At 39.1% G+C, this 27,931-nt stretch overlaps 1 protein-coding gene across 1 annotated transcript; it reads left to right on the forward strand.

Annotated features, from left to right (window-relative positions):
• The first annotated feature begins 6,875 nt into the window (after positions 1 to 6,875).
• fndc5b (fibronectin type III domain containing 5b) lies at positions 6,876 to 26,150 on the forward strand. Its single transcript, XM_079485371.1, has 6 exons — positions 6,876 to 7,164; positions 14,313 to 14,428; positions 19,010 to 19,208; positions 22,666 to 22,755; positions 24,545 to 24,730; positions 25,254 to 26,150. The coding sequence occupies exons 1-5, from the start codon at positions 7,086 to 7,088 to the stop codon at positions 24,682 to 24,684; spliced, it is 624 nt and encodes a 207-aa protein (XP_079341497.1). The 5' UTR covers positions 6,876 to 7,085; the 3' UTR covers positions 24,685 to 24,730; positions 25,254 to 26,150.
• The last annotated feature ends 1,781 nt before the right edge of the window (positions 26,151 to 27,931 follow it).

Here is a 27,931-nt window from a genome sequence, read left to right on the forward strand (position 1 = left end):
TGGAGCAGCGGTCCCAGCGCTATAAGACTCTTGACATGAACCGCACACGGTAAGTGAAACTGTTTTCCTGGCAATGTGTGTGCACGTGCTTTAGTTCACCCCCCTTCCCCCCAGATACGTTGCATGTTTTCGGACTCCCAATGAGCCACATAATGAGAAATAACCAAATTTCTCACCACAGCTATGAAGACGATACACAGATTACAGACCTATTGACTCCCTGCTCAAATGCATTGATGAAATAAATTGTTGGATGTGCCAAAATTTTCTTGAGTTAAATAAAGGCAAAAATGAAGTCATTGCGTTTGGAAATAAAGATGAAGTTTTCAAGGTGAACGCGTGCCTTCACATTAAAGGTCAAACAACTAAAAATCAAGTCAGGAATCTCGGTGTGTCTTTAGAGTCAGACCTTAGCTCCAATAGTCATGTCAAAGCAATAACTAAATCAGCATACTATCATCTGAAAATATTGCAAGAATTAGATGCGTTTTTTCCAGTCAAGACTTCACCAGCAGGGTGGATTATTGTAATGGACTCCTAACTGGCCTCCCCAAAAAGACCATAAGACAGATGCAGCTCATACAGAACGCTGCGGCAAGGATTCTGAGAAGAACCAGAAAATATGATCATATCACACCAGTCCTCAGGTCTTTACACTGGCTAACAGTTACATATAGGATAGATTTTAAAGTATTATTACTGGTATATGAAATGTTCAATGGCCTGGGATCTCAATACATTGCAGACATGCTCATTGAATACAGACCCAAAAGAACACTCAGGTCATTAGGATCGCATCAGCTAGAAATACCAAGGGTTCACTCTAAGCAAGGAGAGTCTGCATTTAGCTATTAGCTATATATTTAATCTAATGTCACTTTAAACTAATGTAATCTTACTACACAAAAAAATATTTTCCCGTATTTATCCCAAATATTACCGCATTTTACCCTATTTTCATAGTTTTTTAATACCAAAACATGTTTGTTTATAAAATATTATTACAAAGCAGTCTTGCCCAGTCTAGTATGGTGATGATGTTGACGTACCATTCAGTAGTCAATGCAACAACTCTGTGTGTCTGTGAGCCCAATTATTTTTGAAGACACCAAAACATTATGTGCTTGGTTGAACCACAAGACCACACAGTCAAAAACGTCCCTGCAGAGTCTATTCTGAGCTCCAACGTAAAAGGCAACAGACAGAAAAAGAATCAGTTTCATTCTCTGAAGAACCTTCCAAAAACTGGCTCTGGTAAAACATCAAGTATAACAGATGGCTATTTGTGAAAAGCTGTCAATGGAGAAAGATGCTTTTTGCAGCCAGATGATGTGTTATGGCATCTACAAACACTGACTACCTCGACTCTGGCTAAATATTTAACTCAATGTGCATACAGGGAGTGTGATAGAACATCTGAACTGACCTGTCAGGAACTACTTTGAGCTCGAAGCTGGATTTTCTGTCTCTTTCTCCATCTTTGAATGTCAGCTCTCTTTTAAGACCCTGCTGTCTTTCTATATAGAGCAGATATTTTTCTCTTCAGCTACTTACACCTCCTTTTATCTTTTGTCTTCAAGACTCTTTTTAATGTCATGTTTATTAGATGATTGGAAAGTGTATGGATTAGATCCGGCGAAATGTTATGACTATTTGGGTTGGTATTTAATGTAAACAAACCCGATTTTATGAAGCCTGTTAAGGAGAGGTGTGCTATACTTTTCTAAAGTCATCGGTTTTCATTGAAGCTGGCCACTTATAAATTGTAAATCATATAACATGCAGAAGCAAAGCAAATTCCCAACTTACAACAACAAGGAGTCAAAATGTGGTTATTTAGCTATATTTTCTGAATAACTGTCGTTAAGCAAATGCATTTTTAAAAGATCAAGGAGGAAAATCCCATAATCCACGTATTCAGAATCTGGTTTCAATGGTCGAGGTAAAAAGTAGATAAAAAAGACACTGAATTTCCAGACATGAAGCTTAATTATGACATGTAAGGATCACAAGGCCACCATTCAATATTTATGATGCTCTTTGGAGCAGTCAATTAAATCCTCCAAAATGTGTGACTTTCTCTAAAGTGCATGAATCATCTGAAGGACCTCCAGAAGGACCAGAAGAAAGATATATGAGGCAAGACGGAAAAGAGAAAAATTATTCATTTGCATGCAGAGAAAAGCGCCACCTTCGACTATCAATCATTCCTAAACAGAACATTCCACCGCCGCCCATCCATGATTCAGCATGATCGTCGAGAACATATGGCAAATGGTATATTTAAACTAGTTTAAACTCGATAGTGTTAACAGATATCAACACTTACATTTTACACACAACATTGTACACTACCGGTCACTTTACATGTTACTGATGTTCCACGTGACAAATCGTTTAATATGAAGGTGTATGTTGCAATGTTTAAAGTTGCATTTGTAAATGAATAGGACAAAATATGTATTTAGAATAAGTAAGTGATCCTAAACTTTAAAAAAAAATAAGCACATTGATACTATCTTGTTATTGATCCAAAATGATACTGTTGTGTTTTTGGACAATAACAAGAGAGAATAATCTATCAGATCTATTATAGACTGTTAAAAAGAGATCTATCATCTGGCGTCACAAACAGGATAGTATTATCTATCAGATCTATCATTGAACAGGATGAAATAACACTTGGTTTTTATTTCCAGGGAAATGGTGGAAATGATCGAGATTCACTGGGAAGTCTCTTTTTGGTTACTTATTTCATATTTGTTTATATTTTTAAACCATTGTTGAAGGAAATGTCGCTATGTTTTTTAAATACACTTAAGGATTACTAGTATCTCAGCTTGCAATTAATTTTTCTATACAAATATGTTTTTTAAGTATTTAAACTATATGTATGTTCAGTATGAAATGTGCATAGCATTTTGTGGCTTTTTTATTGTTAAAAGATGGAAGTCTTCTCTCATGGCTGTGGCTGTGTGTTAAGAGCTCTAATCTTTAGCTCCCCCATTTCCAGCCCGGCACATTATAAAATGCATATCTTAAATTCACTTTAATCACACTGGATGAATCATCTGCCGGATGTATACATGATAAATTAGTTAACTTGTTCTGGTAAATTCATGATTCATTCATCGTCAGATGTACTCACATAAATGCAAATGGATGGTTGGCTGTCTGTGCATGGCATCTGAAGCTGAACCAAACACAGTCACAGTCATTCTTAAACATAAGCACACGTTCACATCAAGTGGTAGGAGCCCTGCAGGTTTTACTGCGGTAGAGCGAGATCAGGAACTAATGACCTCACGCTCCGAGACACAAAGATCTGGAGGTCTCCCTCAGGATCAGCCCCACTAAACCTAGACAGAAATTCACCTGCACACCAATATATAGACCGCCTCTACATCCGCAGCCCTGAACTGCTCTGTGTGCAGAGACACTGTGCCCTCGTTTCTCAAATAAGGGAATAAAATGAAAACCTACATACCATGATAAATGAATACTGCAGGATGAGTTCCTCTGAGAAGGCAGAAGAGAGTAAAAAGAGAGATTACTCGGGTTTTACATCACTGATGCTAAACGCAATCGAATCCCATCAATGCCATAAGGAAAGAAGAATGACATACAGAAAGGAAATGGACGCTTTTAGTGCACAATATGGAAATTGGTCTGTTCATATATATTTTTGATAAACATAATGTCCTCTGTGTTCCACAAAATCAAAAATAGCGTATGGTTGTATTTGTTAACATGATAAATGCATTGACTGACATGACTTAACAAGGAACAATAGTTTTTCATAATTTATTCATCTTTGTTAATTTGAGTTCATATATTATTCATGGTAGTTCACTGTGCATTAAGTAATGTAAACAGAAATACAACATTTGAATTGGTCATGTAAAAAACGTACATGCTTAATTTAACACGAATAAGATTAATAATAAATGCTTGTTCATGTCAGGTAATGCATCAACTAATGTTAACAAATACAACCTTATTGTAAAGTGTTACTGTTGCAACAGGAGTAAGTGCATTTTTGGGAACTATTCCTTTAAGAAACAGAAAGAGACAGAGAGAGTTTTCAGCTGGGCGTCCAAGTGTAACAGAAGCCATATGGCCATTACATAAATGTGGCTGTCACCCTTCAAGTCCCCTAAAGGCATCTTACAGCTCTCTCTCATTCATTCTCCATATACGTTCAATGTCTCTGCTGTAAAAGAAGACTGTGTTGAAAAACATCCAGTATCTACTGCAGACAGCACTTTTTACTGATCCTTCCCGACAACAACCTCTGTAGCCTGAGGGGACACTCTATTACAAAAAAGCATGTTTCTCTCACAGACACCTGAGCAAAGTATTGCACCTTCCCTCAAGCGTTATTTGGTTTTCAGTCATTTATTCATTTTTACTTTTTACCAAAATGCTAAGCGTGTATTGATCTGCTTTTTTCATTTAAAAGCAATTTCCCCATTGATCAAGTTCTCAATAATGTTTACACTGCAGCCATAGGCAGAAGAAACACTGAAGAATGTTACCGGTTAAAATGAGTTGGCACTTTAGCAACATTACATTTCTCTTGAGTCCACAGTGGCCACAGAGTTTTACTGCTAGTGGACACATGAATAAAGCTTGATAAAGCGTCCCGCATAAAGTTTTCTAGACAAGACGTAAGTAAAACAAGCCACCTTTTAACTGGATATCTGAGCTTGTTAACAGTCACGCAAATTTCCCTCACAAAGTTTTACTCTGCACATATTTTTGTCAAAAATGACAGAAAATACTTCAAATATACAAGAAAAACTAATTTTGCACAAGAAAAACTCGTAAACTTTTACGTGGGCAAAACTGTTATTTTACTTTACATTTCTGGCCCGCCGGTTGCTGTAAATGTGACTGTTCACATACAGTATTTCTTTACAGCAAAGGATGTCTAAAATGGTTGGTGTGGGCAGATAAAAGAGAGCACCGTTTGATGGATAGAGCTGGGTCGGTTTGAAATGAAGCTGTAATGGATCTGGTATGGATTAAGCGATTGGATCAAATGTCTGAACTTCTCATTAGTCAACGGACGCCCAGGTCAGAGCGTGTTTGAAGGAAGTTTCTCAGCTCTTGGCTGCATTACTTGGCTGCGCGTTTCACTTTTGCAAGCGCTTGCGTTTTTGCTGAATGCCCTTGCGACACATCATTCCAATTAAAATCTGTGGATTCCCTGCATTCTGAATCACAATGCAATCCAAACTATGCAAGCTTCATGGAATAGTTCTCCTAAAAATGACAATTCTGCCATCATTTAAAACCTGCATGACTCTTTTTTTCTGCAAAACAAAAAAGGAGATATTTTGTGAAATGTTTCAGTGGTTTTGATTCTATACAATAGGGTGCAATGTTGTTTGGTTACCAACGTTCTTCAAAATATCTTCTGTGTTCTGCAAAGGATAGAAAGTCATACAAGTTTGCAAGAATAGGAGGGTGGAAAAATTATGAATTTCATTTTCGCAATCCGTGTTATTCTGGAAGCGTTTTGTGATGTGCCTGCTGAAAACAGGGAAGATAAAAAAATCAATGAATGTGATTCCCGAAAAGCTGTACATACCGTGCAATGCTGGCCATATTGCTCAAATATGTCTAATGCTGTAGCCAAGTGTTATGAAAAGACATGCAAATGCACTTGTACACAAGCACATACAAACACTGAAGGAATCATGCCAAACGTCTGATACTTAAACACAAAGTCCAGCAAAAGGTAGAAAAGATTGAAGAATGTCCAAAACACAGTGCCTGCATTATCCTTCTGCTTTACCTTACACAGGGTCAACAGGGAAACATGCACATAAAGTTCCCAAACAGATGGCATCTTGGAACAGTGCATGGGAACTCACCGGCTCCAAGTGTTCTTTTCTCATCACGTCTCATTCAGTCATTAAAACTGGAATGTGTTGAACTCGTTCCCTGAAGGTCAGCCAGTTTGCAAGACTCTTTAAAGGGGTGAGGCTTGACACATCACATACATCACAATTGCATTACACTTGATACAAAATCAAGCACATCTTGCATTCAGGTGTATTGATTTTGACAATATTATTGTGCATTAGAAAAGAGTATGCACTGTGATAGAGTGTTGTCCTCCTGTGGAAGGACCTTTTAGTATGCAGAGGATATTTTCTGCAATCAGCACTTGGCACAAGAACAGTGAAAGCAGAGAGCCGGAAAGACCCCCAAAATTTAGGAAGTGTGGTCCCCTTCAATGAGCAACCTGTCAGTGATGAGACTCCAGAGAGAGAGAGAGAGAGAGAGCACATCTCCCTCTGCAGCATTGAGAGTGAATGGGGCTGCAGTGGTTGACCATTGATAGTGATCGAACTGTCCTCTCAGATGATGTCATCACATTTTGGGCTGATTTGTGTTTACTTTTCACACATTATAGACTATTGAAAACAGTCTACACATACTTTATCACAAGGTGTCCTTTACAGATCTCCAGGTAAGTGGTTATATCGAAGAATTAGAATTTGCATGAAACAGGCGTCGTATCATATATAACATTCTTTTGCATTGCAAGTTATAATAATGTCATTTTAAATAGTCGACTGTCTATACCTGTGGATTGTATAATCTGCTATTTGTATGCTGTTTAGCAGGACCAATCACAGTCACTGTCCTTTTGCACAGATTGCTGCGTATGATTTACGCAGGCTTGACATTCTTGTAAAACAACACACGCATTATTTACATGCTTTAATGCGTTTTATAGATATATTGTAAATTGACAAATATGTTTTGACTGCACACACGTCTCCACAATGTATTTGAGCCGCCGAGCGCCCCCTGCAGGACTCAAGGTGCGTGTCTCTTTGGAAACGGTGACATACGCCGCCCAATCGGCTACGCGCAGTCCTCTCATCTCGACTTTCTGCGGCAAGTACGGAGTTTAGATCCAGTGCTGCTCTTGACTGATGCGGGAATAACGACGGCAAGCGATCGGGAATGTCAAACACATAGACGCCGACGTATAAGTTTAACGATCATTGCGAGTAAATGGGATTCAACGTCGTCCGTGCAGAATGTGAAGAATCCCTTAAAGGATGTGCGGAATTAAAGGCTCGTCCGCTGCGCCGTTATTCTTGCTTTTGGGTTTTATCTCCGTGTCCTCGATTAATGCCGGTAAGTTTGAGTGGAATTGATTCGTTCCGTCAGAAATGGCATTGTCAGAAATGGGGATATGCATTGGGCACCGTTGGGCTTTTGCGCACCGAGACGGGAAAAGAAATCAAAGCACGGTTTCGTTTGAATGAGAAGACAATGGCAAGGGTTTTGTCTTTTTTATGTTCAGATAGTGTGCATAATGAAATCCATGCTCACATGTTCATATAAGCAGCGAACAGACAGGTTGCGGGTATCGGATGAATAAATGATGCGCTACTACCTGTTCAGCCATCCATCGGGGAGACGCTCGTGGCTTCCACCTTCAGACTGCGTGTAAATTCATGTCATCCTAATTGAATCTGTTAAGAGAGCTTAAAAGAGATTATACTCACACTGTCGCTTGACTATTGGTTGTTTGGGAATGGAAAATTGGGGATTTATTTGTCTAGATATTGACAGCACGCATTATAGCACTGTGGTGAGAATGCATCTGCTTAAAATGTGAAATTAATCTCATTTGCATTCGATTTTCTGCATTTATATTAATCCTCCAAAGCAATGTCATTTTGCAATATGCTTTAGTAGATATATGTTTTCTAGTGTGGATAAAACCAGAGCATCGTGGTATTTTTCCGATTAATAGTAGCACCTATAAGACTTTACGTATGGGTTCCCTAAGAAAGTCACCTGTGATTTTCATTGCATTACAGTTATTTGGGGGGAGGCCAGTGTGCGATTTTACTTCGGTGTCAGTGTGGAAATGACACACGCCACTATGGAAAACATACAACAAAGCTCTTTTAAAATACAAGTCACTATTAAATCATTGTATTTCCTATCCACGTGTCAAATTAGGATTTTGGAGACATACTTCCTATTGAGATTGTAACAGTTGCTGATGAAGTATAACATTATGTTCTGAATAATTGTAGATATACACATCAAAACGTGTGTGCTGTTTGGATAACACCAATCCAGCACTGTGAACCGACATCTCTCTGGATTTCTCTTTCATGTGACCTGAAGAGAGAACAAAGCCTCTGTCTATACCGCTACTCAATATGAATCGGAGCAGATGAATATTAATGCAGAGAGCAAGCATCCATTCAGCATTCTAACAACCTGTCTAATAAAGAGACAACAGTGAAGACGAGTGAAATGAAAATGGCAGAAAATAACCGATCACCTTTCGAAGCCGTTTTGTTATGACGTATCTGATGAGAGGCAAATGTGCAGCGAGGAGTTCCTCGCTCCGTGCTCTCGACATTTGTTCCATCTGACGGTGCAAGTGCCTCATCAAAGCTACAGGAGGACATTGTGAATATTGTGTGAGTTTGATTTTGTTTCGTGGTGATCTGGGGGACAATGCGTACAACATCAATTCAAAATCAGACATTGCAGTTCAACATTTTCGTAAACATTTCTGCCAAGGAGAAATATGTGAGAATGTAGACTATTTCTTAGATTAAAGAAAAATGACGGTCAACATATTGCTCAGACTTCCAACTAAACTGTTATTGACACTGGAGGGGTGATGTTTGCATCACTTTCTTCAGGTTCATGAAGGGCCATGGATCACTAGATCAGAGACTGGGATTTGAACAGTTTACAGGCCAAACTGTTTCATATCATCTCTGACACCTTAGAAGTTTTTGCCAGAAGTTTGTTTTACACCCGTAGACGAATTATAGTAACATAATCTAACAGTAAAACATAATAATTAAACGTTTCTTCCCAAATATCTAAACACACAAATATATTCCCATATATGCATTTGTATATTGTCATACAGATCTGTGATGCAGCTATGATTAGAACATTGGTTCTTGTGGCAAAAGCAGGTTAGGGTCTGAGGTCTGATCCCATACCTCTTATCTTTCTTAAATAGTTAAGTGTAATTTTGATCTCTCTGTAACAAAAGGCAAAAGAGGAAAAATATTTTTAACAAACATGTAAAGTGATAATATCCAATTGACATTCACATTGACAATGATCATGATATTAATATATGTGATTATTGATACTGTGGCACATATAATAATATCTTAAAGAATTCAGTGACAGTGTCTGGTTGACACTTCAACATTGTTCACAGGAAGTCGTAACTATTCGAGGTGGCTATTTTGTATGAGTTTGTGCGGTTTTAGTATGATTTGCTTTTGCACCACGCAGTCCATTGGCATTGGGTTTGTGAGTGCGGTAAGGGTCGGGGGGGTTTCAATATAGCTTTATAATCGCACGTCTTTGTACAAATCACATCGTCCAAATTCACATAAAGTAGGCACATCATAAAATATGTACGGATTCCCGCGAGATCGCGTTGAAATATAAGACTACCATATGTCCCTGGCTTAACTGCAGGCTCTCGACCAAAATTTACCCAAATAAATATCTTCTCAAGGCTTTCAGAGGGACAGTGTTGCCAAGCCACATATTTTGAGGACTGCTATGTCCATACGCTAAAGATTCAGTTAAGCCAGGCCAAAGCATTCACTTCACAGCCCGAGCTCCCTAAATCACAGCTGCACGTCTAGGTAATACCTTTCACCTGAGTGTGCACACTACGGGAAGAGAGAATATTCCTACATCAAATACAAGTGAAAACTTTCCAATAGCTGGAATTCCTAAACTGTGTTCATTGCAAGATTGCAGTTTGAGTTATAACTACGAAATTCAAAACACGTTTATCTTCGTGGACAGCCTAATACACTTTAGTTTTTGTTGCTGGCTGTAAGCCAGAGAACCACAGAACATTCACATGCGTCTCAGGAGGGCAGTCATTACCAACCAATGGAATAAAGTTACAGAGCGGCCGGGAGATCTAAAGCCTCACTTGAGAGAACATTAATACAGCGGACAAGTCACGATGTTAATACATTGTCTGACACCATAGCTCTTCAACAGTTACAGATACAGTATATTGAAGAAAGGTTGACCTTCCTCATATTGGAGAGCTTCATCTACAGGAAGTTTAAGTTATGAGAATGGGTGTTCGCTGTGATCCTGATCTTGATATATGAACATTTTTGAAAAGTATCCTGACAAAAAATCAAATTATAAACCACACAGTGTCATACAGTTATGTGGTGTTTGTAGATAGAAATAGCTCATTCTAAGGTATTAAAACAACATAACGCTTCATTATGTAAGGTCTTTATACACCTCTGAACACATAGTTATGTACTATATATTATATTGCATTTCTGTAATTAGATTTTCCCAAAAATGACACACTGGACCTTTAATAGTTTTTGTAAATTATTAGTAACCTTGGCGATATCAGAATTGTGATCCTTAACTCAACCTGATAACTTTTCAAACATCATTGGGTGTTTTTAATGCATTACTATGTGGTTGCTAGGGTGTCCTGGGTAGTTGCTAGGGATTTGCAAGGTGATCACCAACCAGTTGGTGTCACAATATCCCAAATCCACAACGACAACAATGCAAATTCGAGATGCATGTTACATTGGCCTATTTAAATTGTAAGTACAAAATTTGTAACAGAATGTTACAAAGACAATCGACCCAGTAGGAGATACATTGTGTGCTCAGGAACACCTGACTTTCTTTCTGTCTGCTCCCCTTTAAATGCATAAAATTCCCCATCTGTAGGGTGTGAATTGTGATAGATGAATTTAAACAGACAAGCATTTCGCTACGTAGTCAACAAACATTACTGTCGATTAGATCTTCTCGGATTAAAGAGATGGCATGTTATCAATCCAACAAGTGATGACACACAGCTGAAGTCATCATCACCGCGTTACATTTTCATCACATGAAGTAAATGCCCAGCAGCCATGTGGCAACTGGCAATGTGTACTCTAGGCTGTGCCAGGCCACTTTCTGTGTTTCATGACCATCAAAGACAAAGGGGCTGAATTATAACAATCTAAGAGTTCCTGTCCAGTAAATAAAAGTAAAGAGCTGTGGAAATATTGATTTAGAGAAGACGTACATGGAACTGTATTTCAGGGCATTTCCATCGGCCTAAACGTACTGAACAAACTGTTTTGGGTCAAAATTATGAATCTGGTCAATCGAAAAATGTTTGATCTCATCATCATAAAATGTCTACACTTTGAAAAGCCAGTTAATAAAATGTTGGAAGAGCCTAAATTTCTAAATTGAACTAATGTTTTTGGGTGGCCTTTGGATAAAGTTTGGATAGTTCATCCAACAATGAATATTCTGCAATCATCTAGTCTTCCTCTTGTCTTTTTAAACCTGTATGACTTTTATTCGACTGCAGAACACAAAAGAAAACATTTTGAAGAAAGTTGGTGACCAAACAACATTGGCCGCCATTCACTTTTATGGACACAAAACCAATGCAAGTGAATGGGTGCCGGTTGACAACCTTAAATTAAAATATAATACAAAAATAGTTTTACCAGCTTTGGGGGCTTGAGGGTATCTTATTACATTTAGGTTTAAGGTTTGGGTTAACATATTTAACTGTGGTCATTATTTACAGGCGTACATTAAATAATGATTTATTTGATAAGAGCAAACGTAGGCGTCCACGGTTTGCAACTTAACTCTCCAAATTGTGGTGTTGTGTGGAGTTGTGAAATTGTGTTCAAAAGTATATGAAGTGGGAGGAGTCGGATCTGGATTGAACCACGCACACTGGATATCGCGTTCTGCAGCAGTGTTGCCAGATTGGATTCCCATCCAATTGGGCTTCTTTAGAACAGGTTAGACCAGAGAAAAATGTATTACAAACCTGCAAAAATAGATTGCCTTTTCTTAGCTTTTATTTTGTCAAGTTATTTCAAAACGTTCGAAAATATTGTGTGGCGCAGTCATAAACACGTTATTCCTTAAACAGCCATTATTGGTTCAGTTTAACCAATCAGGTATGGGTCTGGGAAGACCCGTCAATCAATCTATCGTTGACATTTGATGACTCTTGAGTGACAGGGTTTTGTCGCGATAATGGATTTTGGATAATGGAAAATTGGCCCAATTGTGGCACGGTAATGGGAGAGTAACTCAAATCTCACACCGTGGACTACACACGTGGTGACAGATGACTCGTCCTTCACAGCTGCTGGACTTGCAAAATTTTGCATTATATATTCTACAATAGATACTTCACGAAACGTGTACTGTAGTTCTGTCAGATGTTAAGTCAGCTCTCAAAGGTAAGTGCATTATTGTTGCTGCTGTTCTTTGTTTCAATCAATTGAGTTTTATTTATATGGCGCTTTTCACAATGTTTCATTGTTGCAAAGCAGCTTAAAAATGAACAAAAGTTAGCATTATGATTCAAATAACAAGATCTTTGCTCTGGATTGTCGAGGGAGATTGCCTGGGCTGGAGCTGGGAGGATCAGTTCACAGGATCTCACGGGAGGATGGCGCACATGAAATCCACGTATTTCTATATATATATCAAAGAATTGCAGATTTTTGTCTCCCGTGGTGTTTGCATGAACGAGTGTGAAATGGCTTCTGATTCATTAAAGGGGGCACTTTTTGCACAAAAACTTGTGGTGATGCATGTGTTTTTTGAGGGTTCATTGCTTAATTTTTTGGTCATCGCTTTGAAGGGGTTTCTGGACATATTAGACATACTCTTTAATGCATTTGCTGTTGAATCCGTTTGATCTGTTTTCCTGGATTTTATTATATTTTGTCATCTTGTCATAATTCGTTTTAAGGAGATAACATGGTCATTATCATTGTTGATGGACATTGCAATACATTTCTATCACACTATTTTGGCAGTTACAATTTGGGCTGATTCTTGTTGGAGTGGGCTGGTTTTAGTGAGCCTTTGGGCTGGAAATTGTCCACCTAATCTGGCAACACTGTTCTGCAGTGAGGAGCTACTGGGTCCGCGTGGGGCATCGATCGGCACATCACAGACAGGCAGAGAGTCGCAGAAGTGAAGCTCTCCCTCCTTTCCAATAGCGTTTGTCTTGGTGTGGAGGTGAGTGGTGATGAACAGACTACTTGTGCCTCGAATTCACAGCTAATTATCCAAAAGACGCAGGTAGATCTAAACATCCCTCCCTCAAATTTGAAACAAAAGTTCTGTGTGTGTGCGCGCGTGATACAGTGAGTGTAATTATAACAACAACAATAATAATATTAATTATAATTAGTTAAGCTGCTGTATTTTTGTATTTTGTTATTTGAAGTTTTATAATTATTTTTGCAGGTTTTTTCCTGTCAAATAACAGATTGGCACCAACTGCCTTTTTCAGTTTAGTGCGAAGGTCATTGTTTGTGGACAGTTTGTTGACTCTTGCAAAATAAACAAATTATGCAGTAATGTGCAGTAATTTATTCTAAATATATACTTAAAACTTTAGCATAGCAAACATGCATATTGTGGCTTGAGTTTTCTTTGTTCTTGCCTATTCTTGTGATAAAATTTGTGAGTTCCATGGTCTCTATGTTAACTGATTATCTGTTGAAAAATTAAATAATATTTATTGGGAAAGTGTGAGGGATTTAAAAAATAGTTGATTTAATACATTTAACATTTAGTTTAGAACAGATAAAATAAATATGAGAAGAAAACACGTTTTAGCGGAAGTACGTCATGGACCTGTATTGCAAATACCTAATTCCTTACAGTAATACAAAGTATACAGTATACAAAATCTATTATTGTTTTTTTTATTATTATTTATTAATCATAATAAATTGATTAATTTAAGCTGGCTAAACCTAAGCATTAAGCTGGCCCACAAGTATTCCTGGGCTCGTTTCCCAAAAGCATTGTAACCTTAAGTTGATCTTACAACCATTGACACCAATGTCGCCATCAAAGTGAACTGCACAGAACGGGAAATTGTGTGGTTTATTGAGGATGGTTTTGCTGCTAATATTGAGACTTGCAATTTTCAACTTGCGGATGATAAAACTGGCAAATATTCCTTCCACTTACATTAAAAGAAGTGAGTCATGCCTCAGAACCAGAAGCTTTGGGGTTATTTTTGCCTCTAGGTAGTGAGTAACCAAGCAGAACATCACAGCAACCGTATAGTAACCTGTGGAAACTCCATAATAACTGCACAGCAACGACGGGCGGCGAGTTGTGCGCTGCTAAGCTCTGCTCTTTTACTTCAAACGTTGATGTTTTTGTGCTTGAATGTGAAGCTTTCTTTATGTCACATCAACATCTGTTTCTTCTATTTTTTCCAGATAGTTTATCCGCTCCGCTCAATGTGACCATCAAACCGTTAGAGGGGAACTCTGCGATAGTCACATGGGATATTCTGGAAGGCGACCCAGTCATTGGGTTTGCAATCACCCAGCAGGTATTGAACCGGTTTATGGTCCATTCAGAGTCTTTACATGTGCAGAACACAAGAAAATCACTGCACAATTCACCTTTAATGTGGCTGTAACACGGAGGAATGCTTGCGTTTGCGTTTCGTATATGTGTCGATTTAGACAGCTTTCTTAGGGACAGCATGTGCTGTTGATATTTACAGCTTTCTGTAAATGTTTAATGCATGCATACGTTAGTCTGTGTGTGTGTGTGTGTGTGTTTGTGTGTGTGTGTGGATCTGAGGAAAGCAGTCACTGTGGAGACCTCAGTAATAAGTACTGCAGTGACCATCTGCTAGAGTACAAAGCCATTACAGTTTGTCACCTTACCAACCAAGGCGGAGTGTCTGTAGTGTGCATGAGTCTTTTACCTGTTCATCTTCTCACTGAATACTATACGTGCTTAATTTGTAAACTCTGAGTGCCGGAATAAGGGCGCGTGGCAGATCCGGCAAGTAAGCGAGGTAGGGAGAAGTAACGGAATGTGCAATCTCTGTGGGGTTGTCTATCTAACTATTTAGATGTATTGAAAATGTGCTTAACATAGCCTAAATGGAAACGGATATGCGAAGATAATCTCAGAATGATCAAAAACATTTTTATGGGATTTTACCTTGAGTTTACCTTAGTTCAAATGCGTGTTAAGGTGATGGAAACAGTGTATTGTTATAATGATGATGTTGTGAATATTTGTGCATGTAAACAACTCAAAAACTGCATTTGTGTAGAATTCAGAAGTTTAACGTTAAATTTACTGTAAATGACACATGCGGGTGCAGGTGGATGCTGCCGTGAGGCATTTGTGCATTTGATCATCCGTTAACCGTATTTCATCAGTTCTTCTGCATCTCTTCACAGCATTTGTCCAACAATACAAATATCTATCCCTGAAGTCTCCATCACGACAAGTTCCCTTCAATATCAAATGCAAAGCATGCGACACGAATAAATATACGCGGAATATTTGACAATTAACAGATCAACAAAACGAAAGGGAAAAACGGTGACAATGTGCTGATGAGTTTGATTCAGTTTGCCAGGTGCAGTGCTCCACAAATAAGTTCAAGGAAAAATGACTGATCTCATCTTGAAAATTTTCTTTATTTTGCAAAAGCACATTATACCGCTTTTAGTGCCAGTGTTACTTTGCAGTAACTAATGACGTGCTCATCAACATCATATCTGTTTGACCATAAATCATCACAGAGATTTTAAAGATGTTTCTGCCATTATAAGTAACAGCACAAGTGACAACACCGGTGCCTTACGTGCATACACAATATTCCAGCATCTCAAACTTGACAGCCTGTTCATTAACAAAACAAAATAGTTATTGTCATTATATTTATGCACGCAACAGGTCAGCACGAACGTTATCCATTCGTGCTTGAGACAGGGGCGTTGTAGAGATTGGGGGCTTAGCCCAATTGAATGGGCATGGTCCCCCAAGGAGAATATTTTTCCCCATTTATGGCAGCTATATTACAATCTTCTATGTAATTGTTCTTTGTATCATCATTTTGAAACCATAACAAAACAAATGTTCACAATGACCTCTTCTCTTAACAGGCAGAATATGTCTGCTGTAAGCCTGTAACTATGAAGTTACATAAGAAAGGTTGATTAGGAATTTGAAATAAACAGCATCACTAATATAGAATCTTGAAGCCTGTTAAGTAGTTTTCATCTCTGAATCTTACCATTTAACATTTTTATTGTAAGCTGTTTGCTTTGTTGTGTCTGCCTTCTTACGTCTCACTACAGTCATCTCCACGCTGGAATTCACACATGCTTTCTATTACGCTCCCACCTGCCGAAGTTCTCTATTCTTCAGTCTGGCGAGTTGTATAAACTCTGTCTTTCTCATTTGATTGGTCAACTTTTTTACATTGACGTGCGCTAGCCGCTGGTACCGCTGCTGCAGCGGTACAGAAATCACGAGAAAAGCTGGTAACAAGTCGGTAAATACTTATTACTTGTATCATTTCTTTATATCCCGACAGTGGGCCGGCACACATTGAGCAACATAGACTATTCGCCTAGTGTTAACTGTAGCCATTAACCGGTAATCTCTGCATCAGATAACAGTTTTTAGAGATGCCACTGTGATAATGATCGATTTGAAAAGAGCCAAAGCAGCATCCCTCCTCCATCCCAACTCCTCACCATCAGCCTATTTTTACCACAGTATAACAGGGGGAAATGACGGGCCCTCTCCCCGGTAAAGCAACCCCAAATACACATTATATCTGTCCCACACAGAGTGAGAGTAGAGTAGAGTAGAGTGAGTAGAGTAGAGTAGAGTGAGTAGAGTAAGTAGAGTGAGTAGAGTGAGTAGAGTAGAGTGAGTAGAATGAGTAGAGTAGAGTGAGTAGAGTAGAGTGAGTAGAGTGAGTAGAGTAGAGTGAGTAGAGTGAGTAGAGTATAGTGAGTAGAGCGAGTAGAGTAGAGTGAGTAGAGTGAGTAGAGTAGAGTGAGTAGAGTAGAGTAGAGTAGAGTAGAGTAGAGTAGAGTAGAGTAGAGTAGAGCAGAGTGAGTAGAGCAGAGTGAGTAGAGTAGAGTGAGTAGAGTGAGTAGAGCAGAGTAGAGTAGAGTGAGTAGAGTAGAGTGAGTAGAGTGAGTAGAGTGAGTATAGTAGAGTGAGTAGAGTGAGTAGAGCAGAGTAGAGTGAGTAGAGTAGAGTGAGTAGAGTGAGTAGAGTGAGTAGAGTGAGTAGAGTGAGTAGAGTAGAGTAGAGTAGAGTGAGTAGAGTGAGTAGAGTGAGTAGAGTGAGTATAGTAGAGTGAGTAGAGTGAGTAGAGCAGAGTAGAGTGAGTAGAGTAGAGTGAGTAGAGTGAGTAGAGTAGAGTGAGTAGAGTGAGTATAGTAGAGTGAGTAGAGTGAGTAGAGTGAGTAGAGTAGAGTGAGTAGAGTGAGTAGAGTGAGTAGAGTGAGTATAGTAGAGTGAGTAGAGTGAGTAGAGCAGAGTAGAGTGAGTAGAGTAGAGTGAGTAGGGTGAGTAGAGTGAGTAGAGTGCGTAGAGTAGAGTGAGTAGAGTGAGTATAGTAGAGTGAGTAGAGTGAGTAGAGTAGAGTGAGTAGAGTGAGTAGAGTAGAGTGAGTAGAGTGAGTAGAGTAGAGTGAGTGGAGCAGAGTGAGCAGAGTGACACAGGAACTCACCAAACAACCACAATGGCACAGGACAGAAAACAGAAGGGCATTAAATAGGAAGAAATCAAGAGGGAACAGGTTTGGGGCATTAACTAATTAACAAGCAATAATGAGGAAAGGACAGAACGGGAACAGAGACTAGACTGGAGAGAGCGTATGGCAAGCCACAAGAACCAAAATTCTCTCTCTCCGCTTTAAACATGAGGTTCTGTCAAGATGCCACAGAATCATGACACCTACCCAAAACCTAAACCTAACTATCTTACTAACTATCAATAAGCACCAAATTAAGAGTTTATTGGGGGAAAAGTCGTAGTTAATGGTTTGTTTATAGCGATTATCTGAAGTGTGATCTTGTTCTTTAATAAAGAAAAATTACTGGTTATCTGAATACTCTATTAATCAATGAAATAATTGGTAGAATGCTCAATTACTAAAATAATCGATAGCTACAGCCCTAGTTGCAGCCGCTATGGTGCTGCTCAGGTAGCAGCGGCAGTAGATTTCCTCTGTTTAGTTGTCCTACCAATGAAATTACATTATTTTAAGGTCGAAAAACTACAACCCCCTACTGAGGGATAACTCAATTTAGACTCAATTTTAACAAAGGTTATCCAAGTCAACGTAAGATGTTTCTTTGGGACAATCCTTATAGAAACATTAAATAGTATTTGAAGTCCATTACAATTCTTAAAAATACAAGATGCTTCATGATGCTGTAAGACCAATTTTGTGTTCCTTAAAGAACCTTTAACATCTGAAGAATCTTTCTGTTTCACAAAAGGTTCTGTCGTGAAACAGGGTGAACGTGGTGGAAGAACCCAAGTGCAGGCAGCGGTGAAGGGGTTAACAGATTTGAATATATACACAAAACAGAAAACAAACAAAAGAACAGGGTACACGATAAACTGATAAGAACTAAACACACTTGACAAGAACACTAACTACAAAATACCAAGACTAAACAGACCACTCACAAAGACTAGAATATACTTAGAGGATTATCATGACGCGGAACCGATGACCGAGGCATCTAGACAGGGAAACAAGTACAACGAACGAGCACAAGACAATAGACAAGAGGGCATTAAATAGGGAGACTAACAAAGGAGATAACACTGGGCAGGTGTGGGTAATGAGACACAGGAGGAAAGCTATACTAGGAACGAGAGGGGCGTGGCCAAAGGACGAGACTGGAGAGAATCCATATTAAGTCCAGATTGACAATAACATGCTTTTCTCCACATAAAACACGTGGGTATGTCATGATTCTGCCCCTAGACCAGAAAATCAAGACAAGAGCAGGCAGAATCATGACAGGTTCTTTGTGGAGAGAAAAAACTGTCGATTCTTCTGAAGGTACTGTATATATACATCTCTTATCCCTTTGATGTTTTGTTTTGTTTTTGATGATTACAGAAAAAGGACGTTCGTATGTTACGATTCATCCAGGAGGTAAACACCACCACACGTTCATGTGCACTGTGGGATCTGGAGGAAGACACGGAGTACATCGTCCATGTGCAGTCTATTAGTATGAGCGGAACCAGCCCAGCCAGTGAACCTGTTCTGTTCCGCACTCCCAAAGAATCAGAGAAACTGGCCTCCAAAAGCCCAGGTAAGCCAGAACAGAGTACAAGAAATAGCCGTGGTATTTCATATTTTTGGACATGTACAGTACTAGGGAAAAACTAGTATTTGGAATGGCACCTTACGGGTAACTATGTGTGGGTTTTGCATCATCTTGCAAAGGCCCCACTCACAAATACTCATAATTTCTACCAAGTAAAACATTAACATTAATTGGAAACGTGTAGAAAAGTGCCCCAAAAATGTAATATCTTAGTTTTTCTTTGTTTTAAAATCTATTTCAGTGCTCATTTTGCCCCCTCCCTTTAGAGATCCACCGTTGTAGACGATGCAGCAGAACATTGCAATTGACTGTTTTTTGCTCAGACTGTACAGCTTCACTTTGCTGTGATCCTAGTATCTGATCTGACTCTTTAATAGGTAATAATAGTGGGAGAAGAAAATCGATTCACATGTAAATATCGATTCAATCTGCTAGCGATTCAAATCGATTCAAAGTATTTAACTAAATATAATAACCTGACGTCTTTGGAACAAATAAGGGGGAATTCAACTGCAAGAGCACCCGGACCTTTTACAGAGTGCACACATCACGCGCAAACACAGCGGAGAATACAGGAGCAGTGGAGAAAGAGAGAAAAACAAATACATTTAGCCCTACAAGATAAACGAAATAAATGTTTAGGATGGTCTTTCTCTGCATCTGCTCTGTGCAGTGAGTGAGCTGCAGGGAGAAACAGCGCATTCAATTTACTGCACTATACCTCCGCTGACTAAATAGCAGTTCCAAAAGCCAATCGCTGTTTATACTTAAGAACATCATGAACATACTTTTGCACAGTTTGTTAGCCAGATGGCCACGCTGGGTGCTCTTCACGGGACTAATACACTAATATTGGTCAAATTGCTACTCTTTTAATAAATGTGTATGATGATTTTGTTATATGCTGTGGCACTTCATGGAAGTGACTGTCGTTTAACATACAGCACTAATGAGTCGCGTTTAATTACTATTATGTGCTTGTTTTAATGTCTGACAGCAGAATATGTCAATGAGAATGGCTCTACTTGGCACTCGGTTATATTAAAATATAATATGTGACAGTTCTAAGAGTAGAAGCCAAAGTACCTTCACTGGTCTGGCTTTGAGCGCAAACGTGACGCGATGACATCTTATATCTTTGATATGCTAATTAGCACATCAAGAATCAATTCTAAATCCAATCGTGGCCCTAAGAATCGATTCTGAATTGAATCATGAGGGACCAAACAATTCCCACCCCTTCTCTTTAATATGCCCAAAGATCCCGGCTATACCGCTTTTCTCCATCATTTGATGCGGCGTAATCACGAGAAAATCTGTGAAAAATGTTCAGAATTCCAACTGCTGCCTGGTTCCCCACCGGACAAATAACAATCTATAGCAAGGCTCATTTGCATAGAAAAGACACAGTTAGCACTGAAAAGAACGATAATGGCTTCTCAACATTTTTGTGAATTGACCTCTATATGCTTGACAAAAATTAAACCCATTTTCAGTTCGATTTATTAACAGAGATGAAACACTGATACACCAAACATGCAGCGAAAACACACAAAATAGAGGGAGATTTCATTGAAATGATGACTAACGGCAAAAACGCAGGGTGGCAGTTATACAACCGCTCTAAAACCGATGCTATGTCATAACTCATGATGCAACGAGCTCACTCTTGTGCGCTTTCACATTAAATTCACTGTTACTAAGGAGCTTGTGTTATCTAGAACAACCCACAATATAGTCTGTTTTATTTTTTCTAAGCTGTTTTTCATGACCCACTTACTTAGACAAACATCAGCAGGGGAGCCAGACAGTATTTCCCAGAACCCCTTGCCATTTTATGGATGAGCATCAGTCTTTGGCTATGGACAGCATTGTTGACATTTGGTGGCAAATCATCAGTGATGCAGTTTAGAGTCAGGGCAGATGCCACACTGAGGTTTGACTGAGCTGTAACCTCAAACATCAGAGAAATGTCAGAGCATTCAGTAAGTGGTTTCCCTTTTGTCTCATTCACCTTTGTGAAAAGCAGAGGAACAGAGACATACACTGTGTTTTACATTTAAATGATCATGACAGGAACAGAGAACACTGGCGTTGACATAAGAATTGTGAAATACAAAACAGTGTAACTCATGGTTTTTATAAAATTGTATAAACAATCTTCACTCTGAGGTCGCCATTTTGTTTGCGTTAAAATAACTAACGTCAAAAGGTTGCAACCCAAACCCGTTCTCTTAACGCTACAGCGAAGTAAACATATTTTCTCGTTTTAGCATATTTACCATACATTTTCATTTTTTTCTATAGCAATAATATCACTCATCGAGAAACTATATTCAATATAGTTACACAGTCAAATGTTAATATAGATTTTAAATGATATTCCTGTGCTTAAAAGATTCTTCACATACGATGCCATAGAAGAACATTTTTATTCCACAAAGAACCATCCGGTCAAAGGTTCTTTAAAGAAACATCTCTTTATTTGCCTTTTGTAATCCGAACAACCGTTTTTTTCGCCATAGAGAACCTTTTTTGAAACAAAGGTTTATAGGTTTCGGCGTTTGTAACTTTCGGCAGAAATCCATTCTGTATACTTTTTATTGTACATACAGAAATGTGTTTAATCCCAGCAGAAGGCATTTCCGTGTGGCTGACCTTTACTGATGCAAGCTGAAGTATGAGTAAGATAACAAAACTCTGTTTAATCATCGGGCATTAGTGCTCACGTTACCCTATAATGAATCAACTTTACACTTCACCAAAGACCAGATCGCTTAATGAACAGACAGTTAATCTTTCTCTCTCCGCTCTTCTCCTCTCCATCGTTTCAGGGGGGCTTCACGTTGTTTTCTTACTAGACTTGTATCGATGTTGATGGTGTGCTGAAAAATGGCCCAACTTTTCTTCTGCGCTCTAAAAAACATTTCGTTTTTACCTGAAGTTTATCAACATATTGGAGCTCAGGGAGATGAGCTCCTCAGCACCGCTGCTGTTTCAAGCGGGATGTTGAAGAACATCGGTTTTCCCTCTGTGGTTAATGAGTGCACACACACCAGAGCTCATTGTACGGTTTCTTTTGGTTAACAAGGGCTTATTTACAGCACGCTGTAAATCTGCTGCCCAGAAAGTGACCCCTGAGGTCTCTCCCGATGTGAAGCATCGGACTCAGGATAGCTCAACCCTGAGGTGCTCCTCTGAGCTTTGGGGTTGGCTGAGCATCGAAGGGATGACTGAAATAAAGAGTCTTGGCTGGAGGCAGCGAGTTATTAATCATGATTTTTGACAACGATGGTCTTATTCAAATCTCAGCAAGAGAAAACACGGTCATGACTAATTAAATGTTGTAACGGTGCCTTTTCTTTAATAACGGCAGAAGTGTTCCTTTGTTTTTAATATGTGGGCGCGTGAACTCAGGTTTGTTTGACTGTGATTCAAACAGATGAAGTGACCATGGAGGAGGTTGCCCAGGCCGCCCAGCTGAGGGCTGGAGAGCTCATTATCATTGTGGTCGTTCTCGTCATGTGGGCGGGTAAGAATCCACTGGATGTGCAAAAAACGATAACCTATTTATTTTGACATAGGACGTGATGTTGGATCAACATCTTTTGTTGGTCCTGGAACAACGACACAGCCCTAACTCTTAGCTTATACATACCTACAGCACCACTGGAATCATAGGGAAATGTATTGAAAATCTTCTTTTAGCCGGTAACCCCATTATTGAAATCTGATTGGAACAAATGTTGTCCCAGGACCAACAAGGAACACATCCTATACTTTGCAAAAGTCAATGTTGTCACCCATGGTTTGGTCAAAGGCAAACCCAACTTCCACAGAGTTGTATTTTTTCTTATTTTATCCAACCATGGGTTGAAACATCCAAGCGTGTTTTACCAGAGTCAATGCTACACATTTAATACCAAAACCAGGCTAATCATCAATTTTGCATATCACTGCTTTCCTTCTGAAACATTGTATCTCCATATTTCATGGTTATAATTTTTTGTCATAAATCATTATTGTTAGTCATCCTTTATGTTTGTCATTGGGTTTGCAATATGTAACTTATAACACGTATTAAAAATGTGCTTGTCAACTTTGACAACATATTATTTAACATGTAAAAATTACTGTTTTTTTTCCATTTCCCTAAAAACTGTGAATTCACACATACAAGGGACCGCGTACTAGTAGTTTTATTACTACTTATTTGTCTATATCTACAACTGTATGTATTGTATTCATTAGAAATAACTGTTTAAACAGTTTGTTGAATGCATTTTTACTGGTTGTGTCACTGAAACATCTCAATCATGGTAAAAATCAGCAAACTTCATTAACTAATATTCTGTAAACAGTAGGGGTGTAACAATATCAAAATCTCACTGAATGATAATACGACGGTATAAAGTCCACGGTACAATAACCACAAAGTTTGTCTCTTGCTAATAAGGAACATGATAATTGAACACACCCTTTTTTAACCTGCTCTTATTTATTTTCAATCCAACTAACATGTGTCTGGAGTTCACAACTGATTGATATCTCCATAACAACTTATATTATTAAGGAATTAACAATGATTATATAATGCTTAAAGTCATGCATTTTGAATGCAGTTCCTGGTCTTATTGGCATGATTCATTAGTGCACATTATTCCAAAGTGCAAGACTGTCTTTGTAATCTTTCAACAAAATTAATAACTTGCTTTGCCTCGAAAAATTACTTTCCTCCTGAGTTCACTCTGAATGAAACACCCACAATCTAATACATTCCCAATGAATAAAATCAGGCTCCATCAAAATGTTTCTCTCCTCAATTATCCTCAGAATTATTCCACACTGCAGAAAAAAACTCATGAATGCTGTTTCATAACACACAAGTTTGAGCCTATTATGTACATTATGAATGTGTTTAAAACATATGAATCAACATTTCGTAACAATTTTAAAATTATCCAGCTAATGATCTAATATGCAATGCAGAATGAAAGTGGTTTTGATGTAAAATGTTGCTCATGTCAAGAATTACATCTGTAGTCTATAGGCATTGTATTTAAGTCTTAGAGGTCTTTCTTATCTCTGGCTTATCCACGTCAAGCATCAATATGAAAAGACTCGTGAATCCGCTATCAAACAGGAGAATTTATAGTACACCTCACACTCAAGGCCACGGAATAGCTCAATTTTAGTTCAGCTAAAATTGGACGGTATTTTTTGGGGCACAAACACAGCAATCCATCATTACGTTTTTTTTGCCATCGACAATGACCCATCCATCACTATCACTTTTCACCGTTATTATCCCTCTTTCACAGGTGTGATCGCTCTCTTCTGCCGTCAGTATGACATCATTAAAGACAACGAGCCCAATAATAACAAAGACAAAGCCAAGAACTCATCAGAGTGCAGTACCCCTGAGCACCCCACGGGGGGGCTACTGCGCAGCAAGGTCTAACTCCGCCTACCCCTTTCGGCAATAATAGGCTTTGGCCTCGGGACAGGTACGTGCTTTTTTGCTTCAAAGGCCTGATTTACACTACGTGGTGTATGTATTAAGTTAATTACATTACTTGCAAGGCAGCTTCAGAGGTATGTGTTTTTGTTGAAGCCATTAGTCTGTGTACTTTAATACATCACATATAACAGTTAAATACCTGATGACGAGCTAAACCCCCAACATACTGCAGAGAAAAATCGAGCCAATCAGCATCGTTTAAAAAGAGCGTTTTATGAACATAGAAACGGTACGCTTATAGCCAAGTGAGTCCGGACATGTCAAGTCCATTTTGGTAGCAGGAAAATGTTGACTTGGAAATTTTGGTTCACAGACTGGCTTGGACCGTTTCAATAAGATGGACAACTCATGTGTTTTGACACAGTCGATTTTGGGCCATCTGTGTATTTTACTATGGTCACAAACGCAAGTTAAAAACACAAGTTTCTTGTTTGCTGTCTTGTGGGCACTGACATTTCCAAAAAATGCACATCTTATTTGTTTCAACCCTTTTTTTTGTCTTCCCAAAGTGCTCTGAGACAAAACAAGCCATCAAATTACAGACTTGTCAAGCCCACTGCTCATCTTCAAACAAACTTTGAGTATTCCCATCAACCAACATGAACCCTTTGGTGCTTGTCTGTTTTGGACATCGACACAAAACCAAGAACAAAACCTGTACAGGTGGATTCCAGAATCGCACCGCTGCAAGTTTAAGAGGTATGGAGCGAGTTGTTGAGTTTTAATGTCCAACTGAAGCCGAGGACGGCCACTTTAGCTGAAGGACTTAAACCTTGCTAAAAGACCGGAGAGTCTGGGGCACCATGCCACCTGGAGCTGTGTTGCCTACAGAGATAAGAAGAAATCCTGTCACACCCATGTGGCAAATCCTATATAACACAGTATGGTGTCTTGTAAAGAGGGGAAAAGTGTGTTATCAGTTCTGAAACAGGATCGGGACTATCATTAAACTGCTGTCCCTGACAGGGAGAGCATTCCCATATTTCACTCCTCTATCACCCATAACTTCTCTCCCTCTCGTATTTGGTCCCCTCTTATTTCAGCCATCTAGTATTGATTTCTTTACGTCCCTCTATGCACCCCCTCTCTTCACTTTCTGTTTCCAACAGCCAATCACGGACAGTCCAGACGACCTGGTGTGGGTTAACTGGTGCAGTGAAATCTTTCTAAGCACTCTTGCTCTCAGGGCATTCAGGAAAACATCACACAGGAATACGATGGGCCACATCACTTCGCTCAGAACTGCAAACCCATTGATCAGTGAAGATCTTCATATTATAATAATGATAGAAAATGTATTTAATCGCTTGTGTGTTTCGAGTAAATCAACAGCTTGCTGTCTTCAATGAGCACATTCTTGTACAGTGATGAATACTTTGGTCTTCATATTACATTTATGGACAGTTTTCATGAGTATGGCTATTCTATTTACTACTTTTCGTGCTACTAAGATATAGAGTTGTCCTTCTATTTGTTTTGGGATTTAAGTCCCCAAAGTCTTAAGGTTGAAGAATAGCGTGGCACAAATTTCGTCATAAGAATAGTACGCGCACCGCCGGAATTTTGTTATCTCGGATACAAAGTACGCGCAGGTCGCGCATGCACATTCCAGTAAATAGTTTAACCACCAGGTGGCAACCGTGCCCTGGGAGCATCGATTCAAGGTAGTAGAAGAAAATCTGACCCCTGTAAGCCCGGAGAGGTATTGCAACACGCATGTGTCAATACCCGTGTGTACGCGTACGAGTGAAAAGTAGTATGCTATGCAAGGCTGTGCGTTCGGCCAATCGCGTACGCTCGCGTACACTTAAAAAAAAGAAGTATGCCATGTGACTTTATCACCAAGCCCTCTTATTGCATAGTCCTTCCACCCAGTTTTCAGACACCATTTTTTTAACGTCCAATTTCTAATAAAATCCAAATGTACCTACTTATTTTCGTTAAGTGTATAGTTGCGAATAGGTTGTGAATTCTGCTTCATGTTGACTTCTCTTTCCTTTTTAAAATTATCTTTATGTAAGACCAGAGTTTGACAGCGAACTGTCGTATAGGCTGACTAGCATCCTTATCAGCAAGACTCAAGGGGAAACCGGAGTCCTCACAAGTCAGGGGAAAGGAATCCAGAGCACAGAGGTCTTGTAAGCAGCGATTTCCTTGTGTGACGATTGGAGTCTGACGCATTAGCCGGTGTGACATCGCAAAAGTTCAACTTTAATGAGGTTATTAACCACACGCGTTTCCTGAAGACGTGTGTTCCACTGTTAAGGTATTTAATCAGAAGTATAAAAGCTGTAATTAGTCTTCAAACAAACCTATATAAGTACACAGAGAAGAGCGGAATTGAAATAGAGCCATCTCATTTTTCAAAACGTCTCCAATTCAAAGCAGTTAATACTCCAATCAGCTTTAAACACAAAGAACCGTAACATGCTTGAGGATTCGAGAGCGCTGCTCGATGGCCGTTTGTATTCAGAACGCAACATTGTTCTGACGGATCGCGCAGTTAATCAGCCCTGCCAAAGGCAACCTGAAGGAATCTCAGCACAATTAAACATTCCTGCGTCGGTGACCATTACCTCCTCATCTCCATCACCATGGTGACAGCCCAGTGAACTTGTCCCCTCACTCCATAGCCATCCACAAGTCATCCACACCCTCGTTTTTCATTCGAGCCAGAGGAGGAAAGCATATATTTCTTCTTTAATGACTGCTAATTAACCTTGGCCATGGGGGAGAGCAGGCAGGCTGTCGGGTGAAAAATGGCTGATATCAATATTCTGTCCGAGGCGCTAACGTAAAAGAACAGAGTGGAAGACTTAATGCAGGCTCGAACTGCAGCAAGTTATCTATTCGGTATTAACCGGAGGCACTTCAAAACGTGAGAAATCGAGAAAAGTACACACAGAGGCTATGTTCGGAATGGGCCATTACTGCACACTACGCAGTGCACGCACAGTATTTTGCCAAACTATTTTTTAAAACAGTATATGAAACACTATGCAACAGCATTGTCACATCACCTCAATACGATGGAAATTCAATTCAGTTTTAAAGATGCTTTGAAATAAATTGTTTGCCTTTTAAATCCAATTTTGTGAAAAATAATGCACATGTAAATACCATTAGTATGGTAGTACACTATTCTGAACATAGCCATAAAAATAATCAGCTTACTTGATGCCCCGAA

The sequence above is a fragment of the Barbatula barbatula genome (genome assembly GCF_947034865.1).
Source record: "Barbatula barbatula genome assembly, chromosome: 21".
NCBI lineage: Eukaryota > Metazoa > Chordata > Actinopteri > Cypriniformes > Nemacheilidae > Barbatula > Barbatula barbatula.

What these genes read in the sequence shown, in the direction of transcription:
- fndc5b (XM_079485371.1), top strand. Translation starts at nt 7,086, where the DNA reads ATGTGCGGAATTAAAGGCTCGTCCGCTGCGCCGTTATTCTTGCTTTTG. An exon ending in GGTTTGCAATCACCCAGCAG is followed by an intron (nt 14,429 to 19,009) that starts GTATTGAACCGG and finishes TGATGATTACAG; the next exon opens with AAAAAGGACGTTCGTATGTT. An exon ending in ACTGGCCTCCAAAAGCCCAG is followed by an intron (nt 19,209 to 22,665) that starts GTAAGCCAGAAC and finishes TGATTCAAACAG; the next exon opens with ATGAAGTGACCATGGAGGAG.